The sequence below is a fragment of the Passer domesticus genome, unplaced genomic scaffold (genome assembly GCF_036417665.1).
Source record: "Passer domesticus isolate bPasDom1 unplaced genomic scaffold, bPasDom1.hap1 HAP1_SCAFFOLD_63, whole genome shotgun sequence".
In the NCBI taxonomy this organism is placed as follows: domain Eukaryota; kingdom Metazoa; phylum Chordata; class Aves; order Passeriformes; family Passeridae; genus Passer; species Passer domesticus.
This window is the reverse complement of record NW_026990166.1, coordinates 116,195-134,268: the sequence shown is the minus strand read 5'-3', so window position 1 is coordinate 134,268 and position 18,074 is coordinate 116,195. Positions and strand designations below refer to the sequence as shown.

Genomic DNA, 18,074 nt, shown 5'->3' with positions numbered 1-18,074 from the left:
CTGGCCTCTGAGGCTGAGTTTGCCTGACCTCCTTTCGTCAGGACTTCGTTTGCCTACAGGACTTTTGGACTTGCCCAAATCCTACTCAGGACTTCTGAATTTGCCTGACGTCCCTTGTCAGGACTTAAAACAAAAGTATGGCCTGATTTTTAGTTTGCCTGACTTCCCCCTGTCAGGACTTACATTACCAGAGCTTTAAAAAACTCGGGATAGGCTTCCTCTGCCAGACCTTGTGCTTTGACTTCCGTCGTCAGGACTTAATAACAAAACTGCCTGATTTTCTAAATTGCGTAACTTCCTTCCTTAGGACCTGTATCAGGGCTTTTGGGATGCGTGCCACTCACCTACTATTTCCTCCCCATGCCCCGAGGGGGGTCCTCTTTACCCCTTTGGAGGCGCCTCAATCACCAATTCCACTCGCTTCCCCCTGTTCCCGGCCGGCCCCCTGGCGGGGGTGCGGAACCGTGGTACTGAGGGGTCCTCACTCGCTTCGAGGGCCCGAGCTGCCGGCCCTCGTCTCACTCACACACACTCGCTCGCCTCCCTCTCCTGCCGCCGGATACTCTCACCAGTCCGGCGCTGCTCCCTGTCACTGTCCCAAGCCGATCTTCTCTGATCCTGAGAGCCAGCTGTCCTGCAGGTCCAGGGCGGGCGGCCGTCCCAGTCCTGGTGTCCTCTTCAGGTGTGGATCTCCTGGACGAGACCCTAGCATAATAAATAGGGCAGGAGATCTTTCACCTTTTTAATGCCTTTATTTAAAAAATTCAGCTCAGGTTGGGGAGAAACGACAGGTCGCCCGCACTCCCGCTGCTCCCAGGAGTGGCACGGAGGAGGAGGATGATGCAGCTGTGCCCGCTGGTATGCAGGCAGAGCTGGGGCTTCCGTCCTCGAGGGAGTAGTGGGAATTCCGCTTTTTTGGTCTAACATTCCAGGTCCTCTTCCTAGCTGACATCCTTTCAGGTTAGGGTGAGGAGTAAAAAGGATCTTAGCAGGTACTGGATTAAGTTCCTCACCTTTAGACCTTACTTAGGTTTCATAATTCCATGTTGGCTTCTTGGTTTTAGGGGTTTTTTTCCTGGAAAATTGCAAAATTTGGTGAAATGCATTCTCATCTGCATACTAGCTCTGATGTCACCTCCTCCTGCTACCTGCAGGCTCCTGGGAAGCAGCAGGGGGACAACTGCGCTTGATTTCTAACCATTAACAGGTAATTGAAGAAAAACTGTTAACAAGAGGTGATTGCAACATGAAGCTATCAACAACAAACAGTCAACCCTTCAACTCTCAACAACTGGCCCAACCGGTTTAACTTTGCAGCCTTAAAAAAAATGGATAATTTGTTGGGGCGAACACCCCAGGTGTGGAGACACGAGGCTTGACTCCATTTCAGAAGGCTGATTTATTATATATTCTATTAAAATACTACATTAAAACTATACTAAAAGAACAGAGAGGAAAAAATGACCAGAAGGCTACAAAGAAGAAGAATAGAATGGAATGCATAACAAAAATCTTGTGACTGCTCACAGGCTCAACACAGTTGGCTGTGATTGGTCATCAAGTGAAACCAATCCACATGGACCAATGGAAGATGCACCTGTTGCATTCCACAGCAGCAGATAGTTATTGTTTACATTTCTTTCCTGAGGCCCTCAGCTCCTCAGGAGGGGAAAAATCCTAGGAAAGGATTTTTAATAAAATATCATAGCTACAGATAACTTTTTTACTCATAACACCAGGAGAAGACCAGGGAATGCAGGAAGCCTAGACTAAGGAGCTCCTCTGTCTCCAAGCTGATCCAAACCAACAGACGTACTCAGATAAGCACCAGGGGACCACAGTGCACGCACAAAGGAGAAAAGTTCAAAAGTTCAGTCATGACCAAGACCACAGCCTTCGGCCTCAGAGACCACCAAAGACCCCAGTGTGACCACCACAGGAAACAACGCGTGCCCAGAAGGGCGTGGATCTCATCGCCATGTGAGGGGAGGACAGGCGGGGCCAGGGGTTGAATGTGCATGAAGAGATTGTGTAATGCATTGCATATGGAACAGGTTTGTGAACAAAGATGTGGCTCGGACCAGGGCTCGGGGCACAAGTTTTCACGAGAGCCATCTCACCTGTGCCAGGCCCTGACATGCATCCCCACTTCATAACTACATCAGTTTGTGGAGTGGCGCTACAGGACATGAAATGTAACAACGCAGACACGCATCTCTCCAAGGTAGAAAAGGGGGCAGTTGAATTTCTGACTCCAACATTTACAGATTTCCAAAAGTGAGAGTGGATTGGAGGGTGAAAGTGCCACTTCTCCAATGACACTGGACAAACCAACAGTCCATCAAATTTCTCCTCCTGCAGAAAAGAATGCATAACAATACGTTATTTGCATAACGTGTGTGAGAAAGTTTGTTACAAGAATGTAAACATCAGAAGGTTTAGAAGAACTTGTCCTAGGGTGAGGTTATGATGCTTGCATCCCCAATCGTGTGTTCTGTTAATGCTGGATATTACGTACTGTGCCTTCACGACTGGCCCTGAAGAGCAAGGTTTGTTTTGGTTTGTTATCAGCCTGCTCCCCCACGGCTGGCAGGACAGACAGACAGCTCAGTTCATAATGCAGCTTTTGCTTTTTGCTTTGCTTGCTGTTGCTTGATTTGCTCTTGCTTCTGCTGTGCTCCTGCTTTGCTTTTGCTTTTTGGCTTCTGCTTGTTAGTCAGTTTAGCTAAGCAGTACAGATTTTTCCCTGGACTGTTTTTCCTTTCCCTTTTTGAAACCACTCACACCTGCTCCAGACTGGGACCTGGGAAACACCGAGAGTTTGCATCCTGTGGCCTGCAGCAGCTATCCCCAGCGCCGGAGGGAGCGACAGCAGAGCCACCACTGCCAGGAAAGACTTTCTGAATTTGTCATCCTTTTCAGATGGGTGAAAGCATTGTCATCTGGTATTGTTCATTTTGTGTGCTGGGGGTGTTTTGCCTGTCAAATAAACAGGTTCTTTCCACTTCTCTGCAAGGAATCCTACCCGAACTGCTGGGGGGAAGGGGCCATGTGGGGTTGCTTTCTGGGGGGCCCCTTTGGAGGTTTTCTCCCAGAGTGACCCTAATCCAGGACAGAACATTAAAAACCAGGGCGACAGTGGAGTCTATTTATTCTGCATATGGCTTCACTGTGACCAGCGGTGGGAAGGGAAGGGAAGGGAAGGGAAGGGAAGGGAAGGGAAGGGAAGGGAAGGGAAGGGAAGGGAAGGGAAGGGAAGGGAAGGGAAGGGAAGGGAAGGGAAGGGAAGGGAAGGGAAGGGAAGGGAAGGGAAGGGAAGGGAAGGGAAGGGAAGGGAAGGGAAGGGAAGGGAAGGGAAGGGAAGGGAAGGGAAGGGAAGGGAAGGGAAGGGAAGGGAAGGGAAGGGAAGGGAAGGGAAGGGAAGGGAAGGGAAGGGCTGTGTGGCCTTGGAGTCTGACAGGGCTGGTGAGCAGCCCCAGAGACACAACAACCCAGGTGCAACCAGACTTGATTTCCAGGTCGAAACACTCGGCGTAGCTGGCCTGGACTTCCCTGTAGGGCACGTGGGGGCTTTGGAGTCCCCTGTAAGATGCACGAGGGGGTGGGGTCCCTTGTGACACACCCAGGGATATTTTAGGTTTCCTCTGAGGCATGGAGACCATCAGGGTCCACTTCAAGTCATGCAAGGGATTTGGAATCCTGTGTGAGGCATGCAGAGGGTTTGGGATCTCTCCCAAGGTGTGCAGGGTGCTGGGATCTCTCCTGAGGCACATGTCACAGTTCTGGGGTCTCATTTCACATGTAGAAAGGGCTGTGGACTCTCGTAAGCGTGCAGGTGCTTTGTGTCCCTCCTGCTGTACACAGTGGGGCCGGAGTGTCTGCTGAGGCACGCAGGGGACGGGGACCTCCGGCAGTCCCTCCCGGGCCCGTGCGGCTCGGGGCTGCCGCGGCCCAGGGCCAGCCGCCGTGCCGGGATGGCGGTGGCGAGGCGCCGAGGCGGAGCTGCCCCGCCGGGTCACGCTGCACCGGCACGGCACGGGCGGTGCTGAGCGCCGGGCAGTCGGCACCACCAGCCCAGGGGCCACAGCCCCGGCCCTGCCTCTTTTGGGGCCAGGCACAGACAGCCCCGCGGGACGGGCACCGCTCAGCGCCCGAGGGGACGGAACAGATGCCAGAGGAGCCCCAGGAGCCCTGGACAGGGCCCTGGCGTTGCCCGCCCGGCTCCCCCGGGCCTGTGGCCATCCCGGGCAGCAGGGGCTCGCTCTGGGCCGTGCTCTCCCCGGCCAGCGGGGCTCCGGGCCAGCACCCGGCTCCTGCCACTGCCCTGAGAATGCTGAGGGGCTTTCGCGGCGGAACTGAACTTGACAGGGACAGAATTCATAGGAGACTTGTTTTGGCCTTTTACAAGGTTAACTGAGAAACAACTTAAAATCCCAGGCTAAATCGTCTGCTTTAACGTGTGGGGATTCCTTCAAGACCCTTCCTAATTCCCGTGGTGCCGGGCCGGGCCGCGTCCCAGCGAGCACCAAGACCCAGCAGCTCGATGGATGCAGCGCGGCTGGCACCAGGGAAACGAGTCAGTATCCCTACAGCTGCCTGCTCTGCCTGCACGGCTGTCACACAACAGCAATGTTACAGAAGGAACAGGCATTTTTACATCCTCACGACCGTGTGATCTTTGGTCCTGGTGGTGGATCAGAGAGAAAAGCCAAATGTGACAGACTAAACTTGACTCTTGGAGAGGGATGCCTCAGCAGAGGGTCTGGGGACCTGTGGTGCCAGCCAGTGGCCCGGCACTCGGACACAGCAGCAAGACCCCAGACTATCACACTTCACCTGGGAGGGTAGAAAAGCTCAGGGGTTCTTTGTTCAAGGTCCTCCAGAGGCACCAGCTGAAGCTGCCACAGTTCCACCTTGATAAAATTGTTTAAAAAGATCCAGAGGTCTGACACTCTGCTGTGGAGGACATTCCACATGTTATATTTGCCAAATTTTCCAATCAAAAAAACCAAACAAACACACCCAACAAAATTAAATAAAACAGCAATTTTAATTATGTAACTTAATATATATACAATTGAATAAACTCAAAACACTGACTATATAATTTGGTTTAAATTACGAATAATTTGGTCCTGATAATAGCGTATGAGCAAAACTAACCATGCGGGGTATGCGTGGGGTACGGAGTGCAGGGCTTTTGGACCCCCGTCACCTCATGGACTAGCTTGTCAAGACAAAACTCCCCTTTTTATGCTGTATGTCATTACCATCTCCTCCCATTTTCAATTCGTCACACTTGTATCACTGCCCTCATCATCACCTTTACCACTCATGCTCCACACTTCTTTAAGTAAGTTGCACCACTCTTTGGGGATCTTCTTTGAGGAAGGCCTCTCCTCTTCCTCCATGTCCTGTACTTCATCTTTTGGATTACACATGTGCACCAAGCTGGTACTGTATAAACCAATATTGTGTTCTAACATTAAAGCAGTGGATCTCATATAATCAACATTTTCCTGGTGTCCAACCAAATTCTCCTCCCTTCCAACTAAATTCAGTAATTGTTATCTCTTGCTTCTTCCTGTTCTGAACAGCTGCAGGAGAACGGTGGGGAGAGGGATAAACCCTCCTCTCCCTTTCTTGCTTGGCATTACACCTTTAACTGTTTTATTATTTCCAAATATTAATTACTTTATTAATATTGATTACTCTTTCAAATTTGTCAGCATGAATCATATCTATTTATCACACACAGTTCTCATCTTTTGGGCATTTAGGAGCTTTTCATTTTGCTTTGCACCCAACAAAAAAATATACCCCCAAATGTGCACAAATAACTCCTTTAGCATGTCCTCCTTTTCAGCTGGTTTTTCCATTGTTCTCTGCTATCTTGTCCTCATCTTTCCACAAGTCCTGTGCCTATTCAAGTCCAGCCTGGGACCGTGCACACATTTGCTTTAGTTCTGTAGTGATTTATGCCCAGCCATCCTGCCAACCACACCCATTTCAATGTTGCAACAACCTAACTCTGGGCTGCAGTATGTGAATCACACTCTGCTGTGTGAGATGGCAGAGCACCAGAGCAGGCTCTGAAGAAGGGGCATTCGGTACATTAGTGAAGTGAGTGCTGGAACCTGGGCTAGCTCTTAGAACTCCGGCACTACGGCAGGAGTTGGGAACTACCTCGCTATGGGGATTTACCAGAGGCAGAACCTTTAGTGCCACTTGCTCTCCAGTGCCAGACACAAGTCACGACACGGACGAGGCACAGGAGAAAGGAGGAGGCGTCCCGTCTTCAGGTTCCACAAGGAACAGTTTAGTCCAGGCGAAGAGAACAGGATGAAAAGCCCCTAGCTGTACTGCCCAAGGGGTTTTGTACACATACAAGTCATGGGGTGGATGCAAACAATGAACCAATAGGGAATCCTCAGGAGAGGAGTGAGGGGATTACATCAAGTGTCTGGGGCCAGTTGGGGTAGGAGGGTGGAGAGGATGGGTCACAAGGGCCAATGGGGCTCCCAGGAGTAGGGGAATTCCAAAGGGGAGTTGCAGTCAGGGATTGGCCCAAAGGTTTGGCAACCAAGGGGCTGGGTTGCCTTGACAGGCAGGGAAAGAGCTGGAACAAGGGGTGGGGAAGGGCACGAGGGACAGTTTGGAGGGAGGGTAAAACCCACAGGTAAACCAAGTCAGGAAAAACATGGGGGCACAACCGAGCCCTTAAACAACACTTAAAATGAAATCAATAAAATAAATGTGAACTGCAACAATAAGAGCATCTTGAGGGACGCAGCCTGACCAGCAATGTCAGCAGGCAAAAGAAAGGTTTTGCTGAGCAATGGCCCTTTGATGAAGCAAAACATTTACAATCAGGGCAGTCCATTCATGCGGACGGGCGCACACTCTGGGGGTACAGCTGAGGCCATGAGGTCACAGCAGGGCTCTGGGGTCACAGCAGGCTGAGCTCTCAGCAGGCCCTGAGGTCACAGAGGTGCCAGAGGTGCCAGAGCTCCGTGGTTGCACAGCAGCACAAGGAGCCAGCACTCAGTCCCTGAGCACAACTGTTGCGGCAGCAGCAGCGGTGGCAGCAGCGGTGCTGACGTTGGGACAGCGGTGTCGGGACAGCGGTGGCAGCAAGAGCTGCAGGACTGGCGGAGGACAAGGCACCATGGCCCTTGCTCTGCGCCTCCTACTCCTGCTGCTCCTGGCCGTGGCCCTGCCTGCCAGGGCTGCCCAGGCTGCTCCGCTGCAAGCGCGGCGAGCAGGTGAGCCGGCAGCCTGGCTGCCCTTTCCCGGGACAGCGCTCCCTGCTCCCTGGGAAGCGCTGGGGATGGTTTTGCCCAGGGGTTTAGGGAGGCTTTCCTGTGTGGGAGGGAGAGAGACCCCACGGGCCCTGGGCTACTCCAGCCACCCCTCCAGAGATGTTGCAAAGGGCCTGCAAAGAGGTTGGAGAGTGACCAGGAGCCAGCCCAGAGCTCCCCAGGCCCCTGTGCACCTTTGGCCATGTCCATTCACATCTGGCTCCCACAGCCTTACCCAACACCCCTGCATTGCCCAGTTCTCTGTGGCAGAAGGGGATCCCAGCATGCCACAGATATGGTTCTGATCTCCGCTCCCTTTTAGACTGGAATCGTGACATGGGTTCTCAGGAAATCCTGATGAATGATGGTTTGAAGTTTCTGGAGGATGCTGGAGGCAAGTTTTCATTCTGCCTTTCCTTAGTGAATAATCAGGGTCAGTGCAACAGAAGCTCACTTATAAACCATTTCCCTTAATATAATCTTAAGATTAAAAGAATCTGGAAACCTTGCCCTGCTCCCTTCTGGAGGCCTGAGGGCTCCCACAGGATCACTGTCAGTGGGAGGAAGGAGCATTTAGCTTTCAATCTTCCTCCCGTGTGCTGTGCCAGTGTGTCCTTCCGTGTGCTCTGTGCAGTCACAGAGAAGAGCAGAGAGGGAAGGGGCCGGGCCCAGGGCTGTGCCCCGGGGCTGAGCCTTGTGGGCAGCCTGAGGATCTCCTGCAGTGCCACAGGAGCTCTTCTGTCCTGCCTTTCTTTGCAGCTGAACCTGCCGGTGAAGGTCCCACATCCAGGACTGAGGCTCAGGGAGATGCTGAGGGTAGGTCAAGGCCTTTCCCCTGGGAGAGCTGCCAGCTCAGAGCCCAAAGCTGGGCCAGGGAGGCAGCGCTGCAGGTGCCAGCACAGAACCATGCACGTGTGTGCCCGCGCCCTGCACGATCCCCTCACCGCTGCTGTGGCTCAGTGGTGCCCATGCAGATCAGCAGAGATGGCAGAAGCTTCTGTGGCTGTTGAGTTACAGGTGTGTCTGCGGGGAGGACTTCTCAAGCTCCAGGGCTGGATGCTTGGCCCCAACCCAGCTCCCATGGCAGGGGTGAGTAGTGTGTCCCTGCTGACCCCACAGGCTGAGCCCCGCTTTTGTGGGATCCATTCCTGGGAAATGGAAGTATTTTTCTCTAAGTTCCTATGACAGGGAAGATCCAAGACACAAGAGACAAGATATCCCTGGAACCACCCAAACAGATGAAGCAAGAGCTGAAGAAAATGCGGCAGGGAGGACAAGGTGGGTGCCTTTCCATCGTGCTTCCCATGGAACTCAGGAGCCGGGGGCTTTGGCTGCACATCTGGACACGCTGTGCCCGGCACAGCGGGAAGGGATCCATGGCAGCCTCGCTGCCCCGCTGCTGCTTTCACGCCCTGCAGGGCTGTTTCCCAGCCTGGCCTGGCTGCAGCTTCTGCCCAGCCTCTGCCGGAAGGCATTTGGCATCAGCTGACAGGCAGCCCATACTGTTACACATCCTGAGATTCCCCCACTATATCCAGCCCTGCAGATTAGGAAAAGGGTGGCTGTTTGGAGGTGGAAGTGCTCACATCATGCCACTGTAATCTGGCCATTTTCCTGCTCCGTAAATTTCACAAATATTACCTCTGATGCCACCGCCCAAGTGAGGAACAGCTCCATCTGATGCAGCTGTCTCCCTTCCTTTGTCAAGAGATAGACATAGAGCTTCAGTGGAAGTTGGCATTTCCTGAAGGAAGCACTCCATCTTTGGTGCCAGCCCCAGCTGCAGGAAAGAAGGCAATGCCAGACATGGGCACAGGCACAGCAGGTAATTGCTGTGCCGGGCTCAGCCGTGGCCGGGGCTGTGTGGCAGCAGCTCTTCCCCCAGGGCCTGCCCTTGCCTGGCCCAGCAGCAGCCAAAGCTGGAGGCGCCTCGGCTTCCAGGCCTCTGGAGCTCGTTCAGAGCCCCGGGGAAACGGGACTGGTGCAGCAACGTCCCTGGCGCTGCAGCTGCTGCGGAGCTGGCCCTGAGTGCCCAGAGGCCCAAGGCACAGGAGCAGCCCCGAGCGGGAGCCCTGCCGCCAGCCCAGGGCCAGAGCCAGCCCTGGCACACAATGGAAACAGTTCTCATCTTGGTTTGCTTCCAGACTGGGATGCTGGGACGGTTCCTCCATTAGCGTGGCCCTCTGAAGTTGTGAAGCCCTCTGGGCATTCTGCAGGTATGTTCTCACTGTCCCACAAAGGCGTAATATTTGACTGACTGGTAAGAACTAGGTGACAGAAGCTTCTGTGGCTGTTGTTTTACAGATGTGTCTGAAGGGTCAACTCCATCAACTCCTACCTTGGATGCTGCACAAAAGCCCACCTCCCATCACAGGAGTGAGTAGTGTGTCCCTGCTGACCCCAAAGGCTGAGCCCTGCTTTTGTGGGATCCATTCCTGGGAAATGGAACTACTTTCTCTTAAGGTCCTACGACAGGAGAGACCAAAGACATGGCAGGCAAGAAATTCCAGGACCCATTAGAAATCATGTGGCAAATGCTGAAGGAACGTCTGCAGAGAAGGCAAGGTGGGTGCATTTCCCTCATTCTTCCCCTGGGTCTCAGCAGCCGGGGACTTTGGCTGCACATCTAGACACGCCGTGCCTGGCACAGCGGGAAGGGATCCATGGCAGCCTCGCTGCCCCGCTGCTGCTTTCACGCCCTGCAGGGCTGTTTCCCAGCCTGGCCTGGCTGCAGCTTCTGCCCAGCCTCTGCAGGAAGGCATTTGGCATCAGCTGACAGACAGCCCAAACTGGACCAACGGACATGCCCACCCTCAGATCCCCTGCAATTTCCTGGTGTCCAGGCAGATCAGATGTTGGGGCTCTTTGGGGAAGGAAGCAGCCATGGGTTGTCCCAAAATCCTGGGTGTTTTCTGATCCTTATCCATTCCTTTCACAAGTGATGCCTCCTGAAATTGTCCCCTTCCCCATTCCCAGTCAGGAATGTTTCCATCTGATCCAGCTGTCACTTTTCCATTTTCCAGAAATGAAAGGAGAGCCTGTCCAGATGGAAGCATTTCCCAGAGGAAGCAGTGGTTCCGTGCCAGCCTCTGCTGCAGGAAGGGAGGCCATGCCAGGCACAGACACAGGAGGTAATTGCTGTGCCTCTGGGCCTGAGCCCTGCTGAGGCTTGAGCTGCCCTCTCTGCTGCTTGGCAGTGCGGGCACAGCCTGGACTAGAGCGGCGCAGCCCAGGGGAATTATCCCGAGCAGGCTCAGGGCACTCGGGTCCTGAACAGTCCTACTGGGGTCCCTCCATGGGAGACATGTCCTGAAACCTGGCAGTGACTGCACGGGGTGCCCACGGTGGGGAAAGGACAGAGGGGGAGAGCAAGGCTCCAGTGTGTCCTAAGAGGGCCTGGCTGTTTGCCCTTGGGATCTGGGGGTGTCCCCACAGAAGGAGGGCAGGAGGGACAGAGGGAGGTAGGGAGGCATAGCTGTGGCACTGCCTGCTGCAGTTTGCCCCAGGGCTTTAGGGAGGATTTCCTCTGTGTCTGAGGGAGAGAGCCCCAGGGCCCTGTGCTGCTCCAGCCACCCCTCCCTGGGATGTTGCTGAGGGCAGGGAAAGAGTGTGGAGAGTGACCAGGAGCCAGCCCAGAGCTCCCCAGGCCCCTGTGCACCTTTGGCCATGTCTATTCACATCTGGCTCCCACGGCCTTAGCCGACCCCCTTGCAGTGCCCAGTTCCCTGTGGCAGAAGGGGATCCCAGCACACCCTGGAAAGTGTTCTCATCTGTGCTCCGTTCTAGATGAGGTTGCTGGGAAGGCTTCTCCATCAGCTTGGATGAATAAAGTTTTGAAGCCCTTGGAGCCTCCTGCAGGTATGTTCTCAGTGTGCCACCAAGGAAGAATTGTAGACAAGCAGGCAGGAACCAGGTGACAGAAGCTTCTGTGGCTGTTGTGTTACAGATGTATCTACAGGGAGGACTTCTCCAGCTTCTCCAGCTCCTACCTTGGATGCTATACGCAAGCCCAGCTCCCATCACAGTGGTGAGTAGTGTGTCCCTGCTGACCTCAAAGGCTGAGCCTTGCTTTTGTAGGATCCATTCCTGGGAAATGGAAGTATTTTTCTCTAAGGTACTCCAACAGGGAAAGTCCAAGATACAACAGATAAGATGTCCCTGCAAACTTCCAAACAGATGAGGCAAGAGCTGAAGGAACCCCTGCAGACAAGAGAAGGTGGGTGCATTTCTCTCATGCTTCCCCTGGGACTCAGCAGCCGGGGGCTTTGGCTGCACATCTGGACACGCCGTGCCCGGCACAGCGGGAAGGGATCCATGGCAGCCTCGCTGCCCCGCTGCTGCTTTCACGCCCTGCAGGGCTGTTTCCCAGCCTGGCCTGGCTGCAGCTTCTGCCCAGCCTCTGCCGGAAGGCATTTGGCATCAGCTGACAGGCAGCCCAAACTGTAACACACCCTGAGATCCCCCACTATATCGAGCCCTGCAGATTAGGAAAAGGGTGCCTGTTTGGAGGTGGAAGTGCTCACATCATGCCACTGTAATCTGGCCATTTTCCTGCTCCATAAATTTCACAAATATTACCTCTGATGCCACCGTCCAAGTGGGGAACAGGTCCATCTGATGCAGCTGTCTCCCTTCGTTTGTCAAGAGATGGACATAGTGCTTCAGTGGAAGTTGGCATTTCTTGAAGGAAGCACTCCATCTTCGGTGCCAGCCCCTGCTGCAGGAAAGGAGGCAATGCCAGACACGGGCACAGGCACAGACGGTAATTGCTGTGCCGGGCTCAGCCCTGGCCGGGGATGTGTGGCAGCAGCTCTTCCCCCAGGGCCTGCCCTTGCCCGGCCCAGCAGCAGCCAAAGCTGGAGGTGCCTCGGCTTCCAGGCCTCTGGAGCTGGTTCAGAGCCCTGGGGAAACGGGACTGGTGCAGCAACGTCCCTGGTGCTGCAGCTGCTGCGGAGCTGGCCCTGAGTGCCCAGAGGCCCAAGGCACAGGAGCAGCCCCGAGCGGGAGCCCTGCTGCCAGCACAGGGCCAGAGCCAGCCCTGGCACACAATGGAAACAGTTCTCATCTTGGTTTGCTTCCAGACTGGGAGGCTGGGAAGGATTCTCCATTAGCCTGGCGCTCAGAAGTTGTGCAGCCCTCCGAGCATTCTGCAGGTATGTTCTCACTATCCCAACAAGGCGTAATGTTTGACTGACTGGTCAGGACCAGGTGACAGAAGCTTCTGTGGCTGTTGTGTTACAGCCGTGTCTGAAGGGACAACTCCATCAACTCCTACCTTGGATGCTGCACAAAAGCCCACCTCCCATCACAGGAGTGAGTAGTGTGTCCCTGCTGACCCCTCAGGCTGAGCCTTGCTTTTGTGGGGTCCATTCCTGGGAAATGGAACTACTTTCTCTTAAGGTCCTACGACAGGAGAGACCAAAGACATGGCAGGCAAGAAATTCCAGGACCCATTAGAAATCATGTGGCAAATGCTGAAGGAATGTCTGCAGAGAAGACAAGGTGGGTTCATTTCCCTCATGCTTCCCCTGGGACTCAGCAGCCAGGGGCTTTGGCTGCACATCTGGACACGCCGTGCCCGGCACAGCGGGAAGGGATCCATGGCAGCCTCGATGCCCCGCTGCTGCTTTCACGCCCTGCAGGGCTGTTTCCCAGCCTGGCCTGGCTGCAGCTTCTGCCCAGCCTCTGCAGGAAGGCATTTGGCATCAGCTGACAGACAGCCCCAATTGCATCACAGTCCATGGCCACCCTCAGATCCCCTGCAATTTCCTGATGTCCAGGCAGATCAGAAGTTGGGGCTGTTTGAGGAAGGAAGCAGCCTTGGGTTCTCCCAAAATCCTGGGTGTTTTCTGATCCTTATCCATTCCTTTCACAAGTGATGTCTCACCTTCCCCATTCCCAGTCAGGAATGTTTCCATCTGATCCAGCTGTCTCTTTTCCATTTTCCAGAAATGAAAGGAGAGCCTGTCCAGATGGAAGCATTTCCCGGAGGAAGCAGTGGTTCCATGCCAGCCTCGGCTGCAGGAAGGGAGGCCATGCCAGGCACAGACACAGGAGGTAATTGCTGTGCCTCTGGGCCTGAGCCCTGCTGAGGCTTGAGCTGCCCTCTCTGCTGCTTGGCAGTGCGGGCACAGCCTGGACTAGAGCAGCACAGCCCAGGGGAATTATCCCGAGCAGGCTCAGGGCACTTGGGCCCTGAGCAGTCCTGCTAGGGTCCCTCCTTGGGAGACATGTCCTGAAACCTGGCAGTGACTGCACGGGGTGCCCACGGTGGGGAAAGGACAGAGGGGGAAAGCAAGGCTCCAGTGTGTCCTGAGAGGGCCTGGCTGTTTGCCCTTGGGATCTGGGGGGTGTCCCCACAGAAGGAGGGCAGGAGGGAGTGTAGGAGGGAGGCATAGCTGTGGCACTGCCTGCTGCAGTTTGCCCCAGGGCTTTAGGGAGGATTTTCTGTGAGTTTGAGGGAGAGAGCCCCAGGGCCCTGGGCTACTCCAGCCACCCCTCCCAGGGATGTTGCTGAGGGCAGGGAAAGAGTGTGGAGAGTGATCAGGAGCCAGCCCAGAGCTCCCCAGGCGCCTATGCACCTTTGGCCATGTCCATTCACATCTGGGTCCCATAGCCTTACCCGACCCCCTTGCAGTGCCCTATTCCCTGTAGCATTAGGGGATCCCAGCATGTCACAGATATGGTTCTGATCTCCGCTCCCTTTTAGACGGGAATCGTGACATGGGTTTTCAGGAAGTCCTGATGAAGGATGGTTTGAAGTTCCTGGAGGATGCTGGAGGCAAGTTTTCATTCTGCCTTTCCTGAGTGAATAATCAGGATCAATGCAACAAAAGCTCATTTATAAACTATTTCCCTTAACATTATGTAAGGGCCGAAGGATTCTGAGAATCTTTCCCTGCTCCCTTCTGGAGCCCTGAGGGATCCCACAGGATCGCTGTCAGTGGGAGGAAGGAGCATTGATCTTTCAGTCCTCCTCCCGTGTGCTGTGCCAGTGTGTCCTTCCGTGTGCTCTGTGCAGTCACAGAGAAGAGCAGAGAGGGAAGGGGCCGGGCCCAGGGCTGTGCCCCGGGGCTGAGCCTTGTGGGCAGCCTGAGGATCTCCTGCAGTGCCACAGGAGCTCTTCTGTCCTGCCTTTCTTTGCAGCTGAACCTGCTGGTGAAGGTCCCACATCCAGGACTGAGGCTCAGGGAGATGCTGAGGGTAGGTCAAGGCCTTTCCCCTGGGAGAGCTGCCAGCTCAGAGCCCAAAGCTGGGCGAGGGAGGCAGCGCTGCAGGTGCCAGCACAGAACCATGCACGTGTGTGCCCTTGCCCTGCACGATCCCCTCACCGCTGCTGCGGCTCAGTGGTGCCCGTGCAGATCAGCAGAGATGGCAGAAGCTTCTGTGGCTGTTGAGTTACAGGTGTGTCTGCAGGGAGGACTTCTCAAGCTCCAGGGTTGGATGCTTGGCCCCAACCCAGCTCCCATCACAGGGGTGAGTAGTGTGTCCCTGCTGACCCCACAGGCTGAGCCCCGCTTTTGTGGGATCCATTCCTGGGAAATGGAACTACTTTCTCTTAAGGTCCTCCAAAAGGAAAGACCCAAGATACTGCAGCCAAAAAGTCTCATGACTCAGATGAATTCCTGAGACAAACACAGAAGGAAGCACCTGGAGGACAAGGTGGGTGCCTTTCCTTCATGCTTCCCCTGGGACTCAGCAGCCGGGGGCTTTGGCTGCACATCTGGACACGCCGTGCCCGGCACAGCGGGAAGGGATCCATGGCAGCCTCGCTGCCCAGCTGCTGCAGTCTTGCCCTGCAGGGCTTTTTCCCAGCCTGGCCTGGCTGCAATTCCTCCCCAGCCTCTGCAGGATGGAATTTGGCATTAGCTGATAGGGTGCCCCAACTGTACTGTGGGCCTGAGATCCCCTGCCATTTCCCAGTCTCTGAGAAGATCAGGCGGTGCAGCTGTTTGCACAAGGGAGCGCACTGGCCCAGCCCCAATTACCTGGGCTTTTTCCTGATCTTTATCTGTGACTTAGACAAGCATTGCCTCCTGAAGGTGCCACCTCCCCAGTGGGGAATATTTCCATTTGATCCAGTTGTCCCTTTTTTCCTTTTTCAAGTGATGGACCAAAAGGCTGTTCAGGAGGAGGAACACTCAGGGAGAAGCAGTGGCTCATTGGCAGCCCCTGCTGCGGGAAGGAAGGCGATGCCAGACACGGGCACAGGCACAGCAGGTAATTGCTGTGCCGGGCTCAGCCCTGGCCGGGGCTGTGTGGCAGCAGCTCTTCCCCCAGGGCCTGCCCTTGCCTGGCCCGGCAGCAGCCAAAGCTGGAGGCGCCTGGGCTTCCAGGCCTCTGGAGCTTGTTCAGAGCCCCGGGGAAATGGGACTGGTGCAGCAACGTCCCTGGCGCTGCAGCTGCTGCGGAGCTGGCCCTGAGTGCCCAGAGGCCCAAGGCACAGGAGCAGCCCCGAGCGGGAGCCCTGCCGCCAGCCCAGGGCCAGAGCCAGCCCTGGCTCCCGACTGGGCAGGGGCTGCGCTGGGTCCTGACAGGGCCTGAGCCTGTCCCCTGGGGCTGGGGGTGCTGTCACGGGTCAGGGAGGGCCAGGGCTGGCATTGGCTGCTCAGGGATGGCTTTGGCCCGTGTCCCTGGCAGCAGCCACTGCCCAAGCAGCTGCGCTGCCCCCGGGCTCTCCTCCCGGCCTGCTGGGCTTTGTTGGCTGGCACAGCCTGTGCCCAGGGCCGGCAAGGTGCCTGCAGGCCCCAGCTCTGGGGGAAACAGAGAGCGTCCTGCCCGTATCCACTGTGCTGCCAGCTCAGCAGTGCAGCACAGCATGGGCTCACGCTCCCCATCACTCCCACAGATGCAGCCAGCACCACAAGACCTGTTACCCATGCCCAGGATGGCCTCAGATGGGGTTTCTGTCAGGGAACAGTCTGCTGGCTAGGGTTACTGGCAGGCGTCCTTTATTTGGAGCTTGTCTTCATGTTCTGCTGCTTTGGAATCTGGTATTCTTGGAACAGAGAACAGTGAGTGTTTGTGCTCTCCAACAGCGTCTTTTAGAAGTCTAATTTGGACAGGGAACATTCCCATTGAAACTGCAGTGGGGTTATGGCCAATCCATGATTGTCCAAATAACTCTGCTGAGGGTTCTGCTGCTGCCCAGTGCTTCCATTGGCCTCTCAATTGCTGGGCCTTGTCCTGGGGGCCCCGCTGGGGCTGCAGCCAGAGCTGGCTCCCACTGAGGCTGCCTGGCCAAGAGCAGCCCCAGGGGCACGGGGCAGAGGCAGAGGGAGGTGGGGAGGAGAAAGAGCAGGGCCGAGATTGCCCTTGAAAGGCAGAGGCGCTCTGGGGCCCGCTCCTGGCCAGGGACCCTGCCCAGAGCCGTGCCCTGCTGGCCGGGGCCTTGAGGGGCAGCTGTCCAGCGGGGCCCAGCTGTGCCAGCAGCTCCAGCCGTGCTGGGGAGCCTTGCCAGCTCTGGGCCCTGCTGTGCACGAGGGTCCCTGTGTGCCACTGGCAGCTGAGGCCTCAGCCACCTCCTCTCTGCACAGGAGCACCTCGGGACAGGTGTTGGAAGACGGTGGCTGCACCTCACACCGACAGCGTGAGCAGCTCCTCCAGCAGCAGTAACGGCCTGGACAGCCCTCTCAAGTGTTCTGTGAAGAGGACCCCAGAACAACCGTCAACAAGGAAGTCTCTTATTGCCCCGTAGATCCCACTGCCACCTGCTCTCCCCATGGGCCTCCCCAAGCTGCCTTCATTCCTTTTTTTCTCTCAGTCTGTCCCATCCCAGCCAACCCGAGTTCCGCTAGGGACCCCAGGACCAGCCCAGCACCTTCCAGCACCTCCTGAGACCAACGCATCCCTTCCCCTGACCCTGAGCCCCCTGGCCTTGCCCTCTAGGCAACACTGAAGGTGACACCCCACCCCACCCCACCCCACCCCACCCTCCCCCCCCCTCCAACTCCCGCTTGCAGGGTAGGCAATGGCCCATTCCTGTGTTGAAATAAAGAGATGGATTTGTGTCCTAGTTTGAAAGCCAAACCAGTGAGAGGCTCCAAGTCAGAAATACAATTTATTAGGAAACGGGAAAAAAAACCAAAATACATGCAATAATACAAAAGAAAAACCACTGACAGGGTCAGAATACAGCCTGACACCCTGCTAGTTAGGGTGGTGGTAGCAGTCCAGATGAAATGGACTTGTGGAAGTGGTGATCCTGTCGAAACAATCTGGTAGCTCTCATCCTCTGGAAAAGCAGTGGGTAAGGGCGGCGGTTCCTCTGGAATCCAGTGGAGAGGCTGCTTGTTGTGTCCCAAAACCCAGATTATATCCAGCTGGGGATGCTTAGCTCCTCCCCCATGGGCAGAGCATCTCACAGTGGGCTGATATCATTCTGCCTCATGCTGTGGGTCCTTGATTAGCCATGAAACAGAAATGGCTCTGGGAGGGAGTTATCTCTGAGTCATGTGGCAAGACATTGATGGGCCCATTAACAGGAGATAAGGAAGAAACCATGCCCCTCCTGGTTTCAGCAGCTCTTCAGGATGGCATTAGAATACATCTTTACACTTCAACCCAGGACAAGCGGTCACCCCAGTGTCCAGGTGGCAGCAGCAGCAAAGCCCAGCCAGCACCAGCACTGACTGAGCTCCATGCCCAGGAGGAGCCGTGGATGCCCACGGTGTGGGCAGGCAGAAGCCAGGCCGGGGCTGCTGTTGAAATGGAGGTTTTGGGGGGTTCAATTAAGTTAGCAATATGGACTAAGCATTTAAATTTTAAATTGTA

General features: G+C 55.4%; 1 protein-coding gene and 1 long non-coding RNA gene across 4 annotated transcripts in view; both read left to right on the top strand.

Moving 5' to 3' along the window:
- Nucleotides 1-8,066: 8,066 nt before the first annotated feature.
- The window catches only part of LOC135293029 (uncharacterized), a 32,195-nt gene continuing 22,187 nt past the window's right edge, over nucleotides 8,067-18,074 (top strand). The window contains exons 1-15 of one of the 2 annotated variants that reach the window (XM_064407038.1): nucleotides 8,069-8,117; nucleotides 8,319-8,390; nucleotides 8,478-8,579; nucleotides 9,010-9,126; nucleotides 9,446-9,517; nucleotides 9,606-9,677; nucleotides 9,765-9,866; nucleotides 10,325-10,432; nucleotides 11,088-11,159; nucleotides 11,248-11,328; nucleotides 11,416-11,517; nucleotides 11,947-12,063; nucleotides 12,383-12,454; nucleotides 12,543-12,614; nucleotides 12,702-12,803. In XM_064407038.1, coding sequence (XP_064263108.1) covers nucleotides 8,483-8,579; nucleotides 9,010-9,126; nucleotides 9,446-9,517; nucleotides 9,606-9,677; nucleotides 9,765-9,866; nucleotides 10,325-10,432; nucleotides 11,088-11,159; nucleotides 11,248-11,328; nucleotides 11,416-11,517; nucleotides 11,947-12,063; nucleotides 12,383-12,454; nucleotides 12,543-12,614; nucleotides 12,702-12,803 — 1,186 coding nt within the window. In that variant the 5' untranslated portion in view covers nucleotides 8,069-8,117; nucleotides 8,319-8,390; nucleotides 8,478-8,482. Of the gene's footprint in view, nucleotides 8,118-8,318; nucleotides 8,391-8,477; nucleotides 8,580-9,009; nucleotides 9,127-9,445; nucleotides 9,518-9,605; nucleotides 9,678-9,764; nucleotides 9,867-10,324; nucleotides 10,433-11,087; nucleotides 11,160-11,247; nucleotides 11,329-11,415; nucleotides 11,518-11,946; nucleotides 12,064-12,382; nucleotides 12,455-12,542; nucleotides 12,615-12,701; nucleotides 12,804-18,074 lie in introns of both variants that reach the window. The other variant, XM_064407039.1, reaches the window with a different exon arrangement.
- On the top strand, nucleotides 14,864-17,162 carry LOC135293038 (uncharacterized). Of its 2 annotated transcripts, XR_010355191.1 has the most exons (4): nucleotides 14,864-14,963; nucleotides 15,408-15,521; nucleotides 16,150-16,315; nucleotides 16,838-17,162. It is a non-coding gene; the product is annotated as an uncharacterized LOC135293038 (long non-coding RNA). The 2 variants fall into 2 exon arrangements; XR_010355190.1 differs by lacking the exon at nucleotides 16,838-17,162 and having other exon boundaries at nucleotides 16,150-16,486.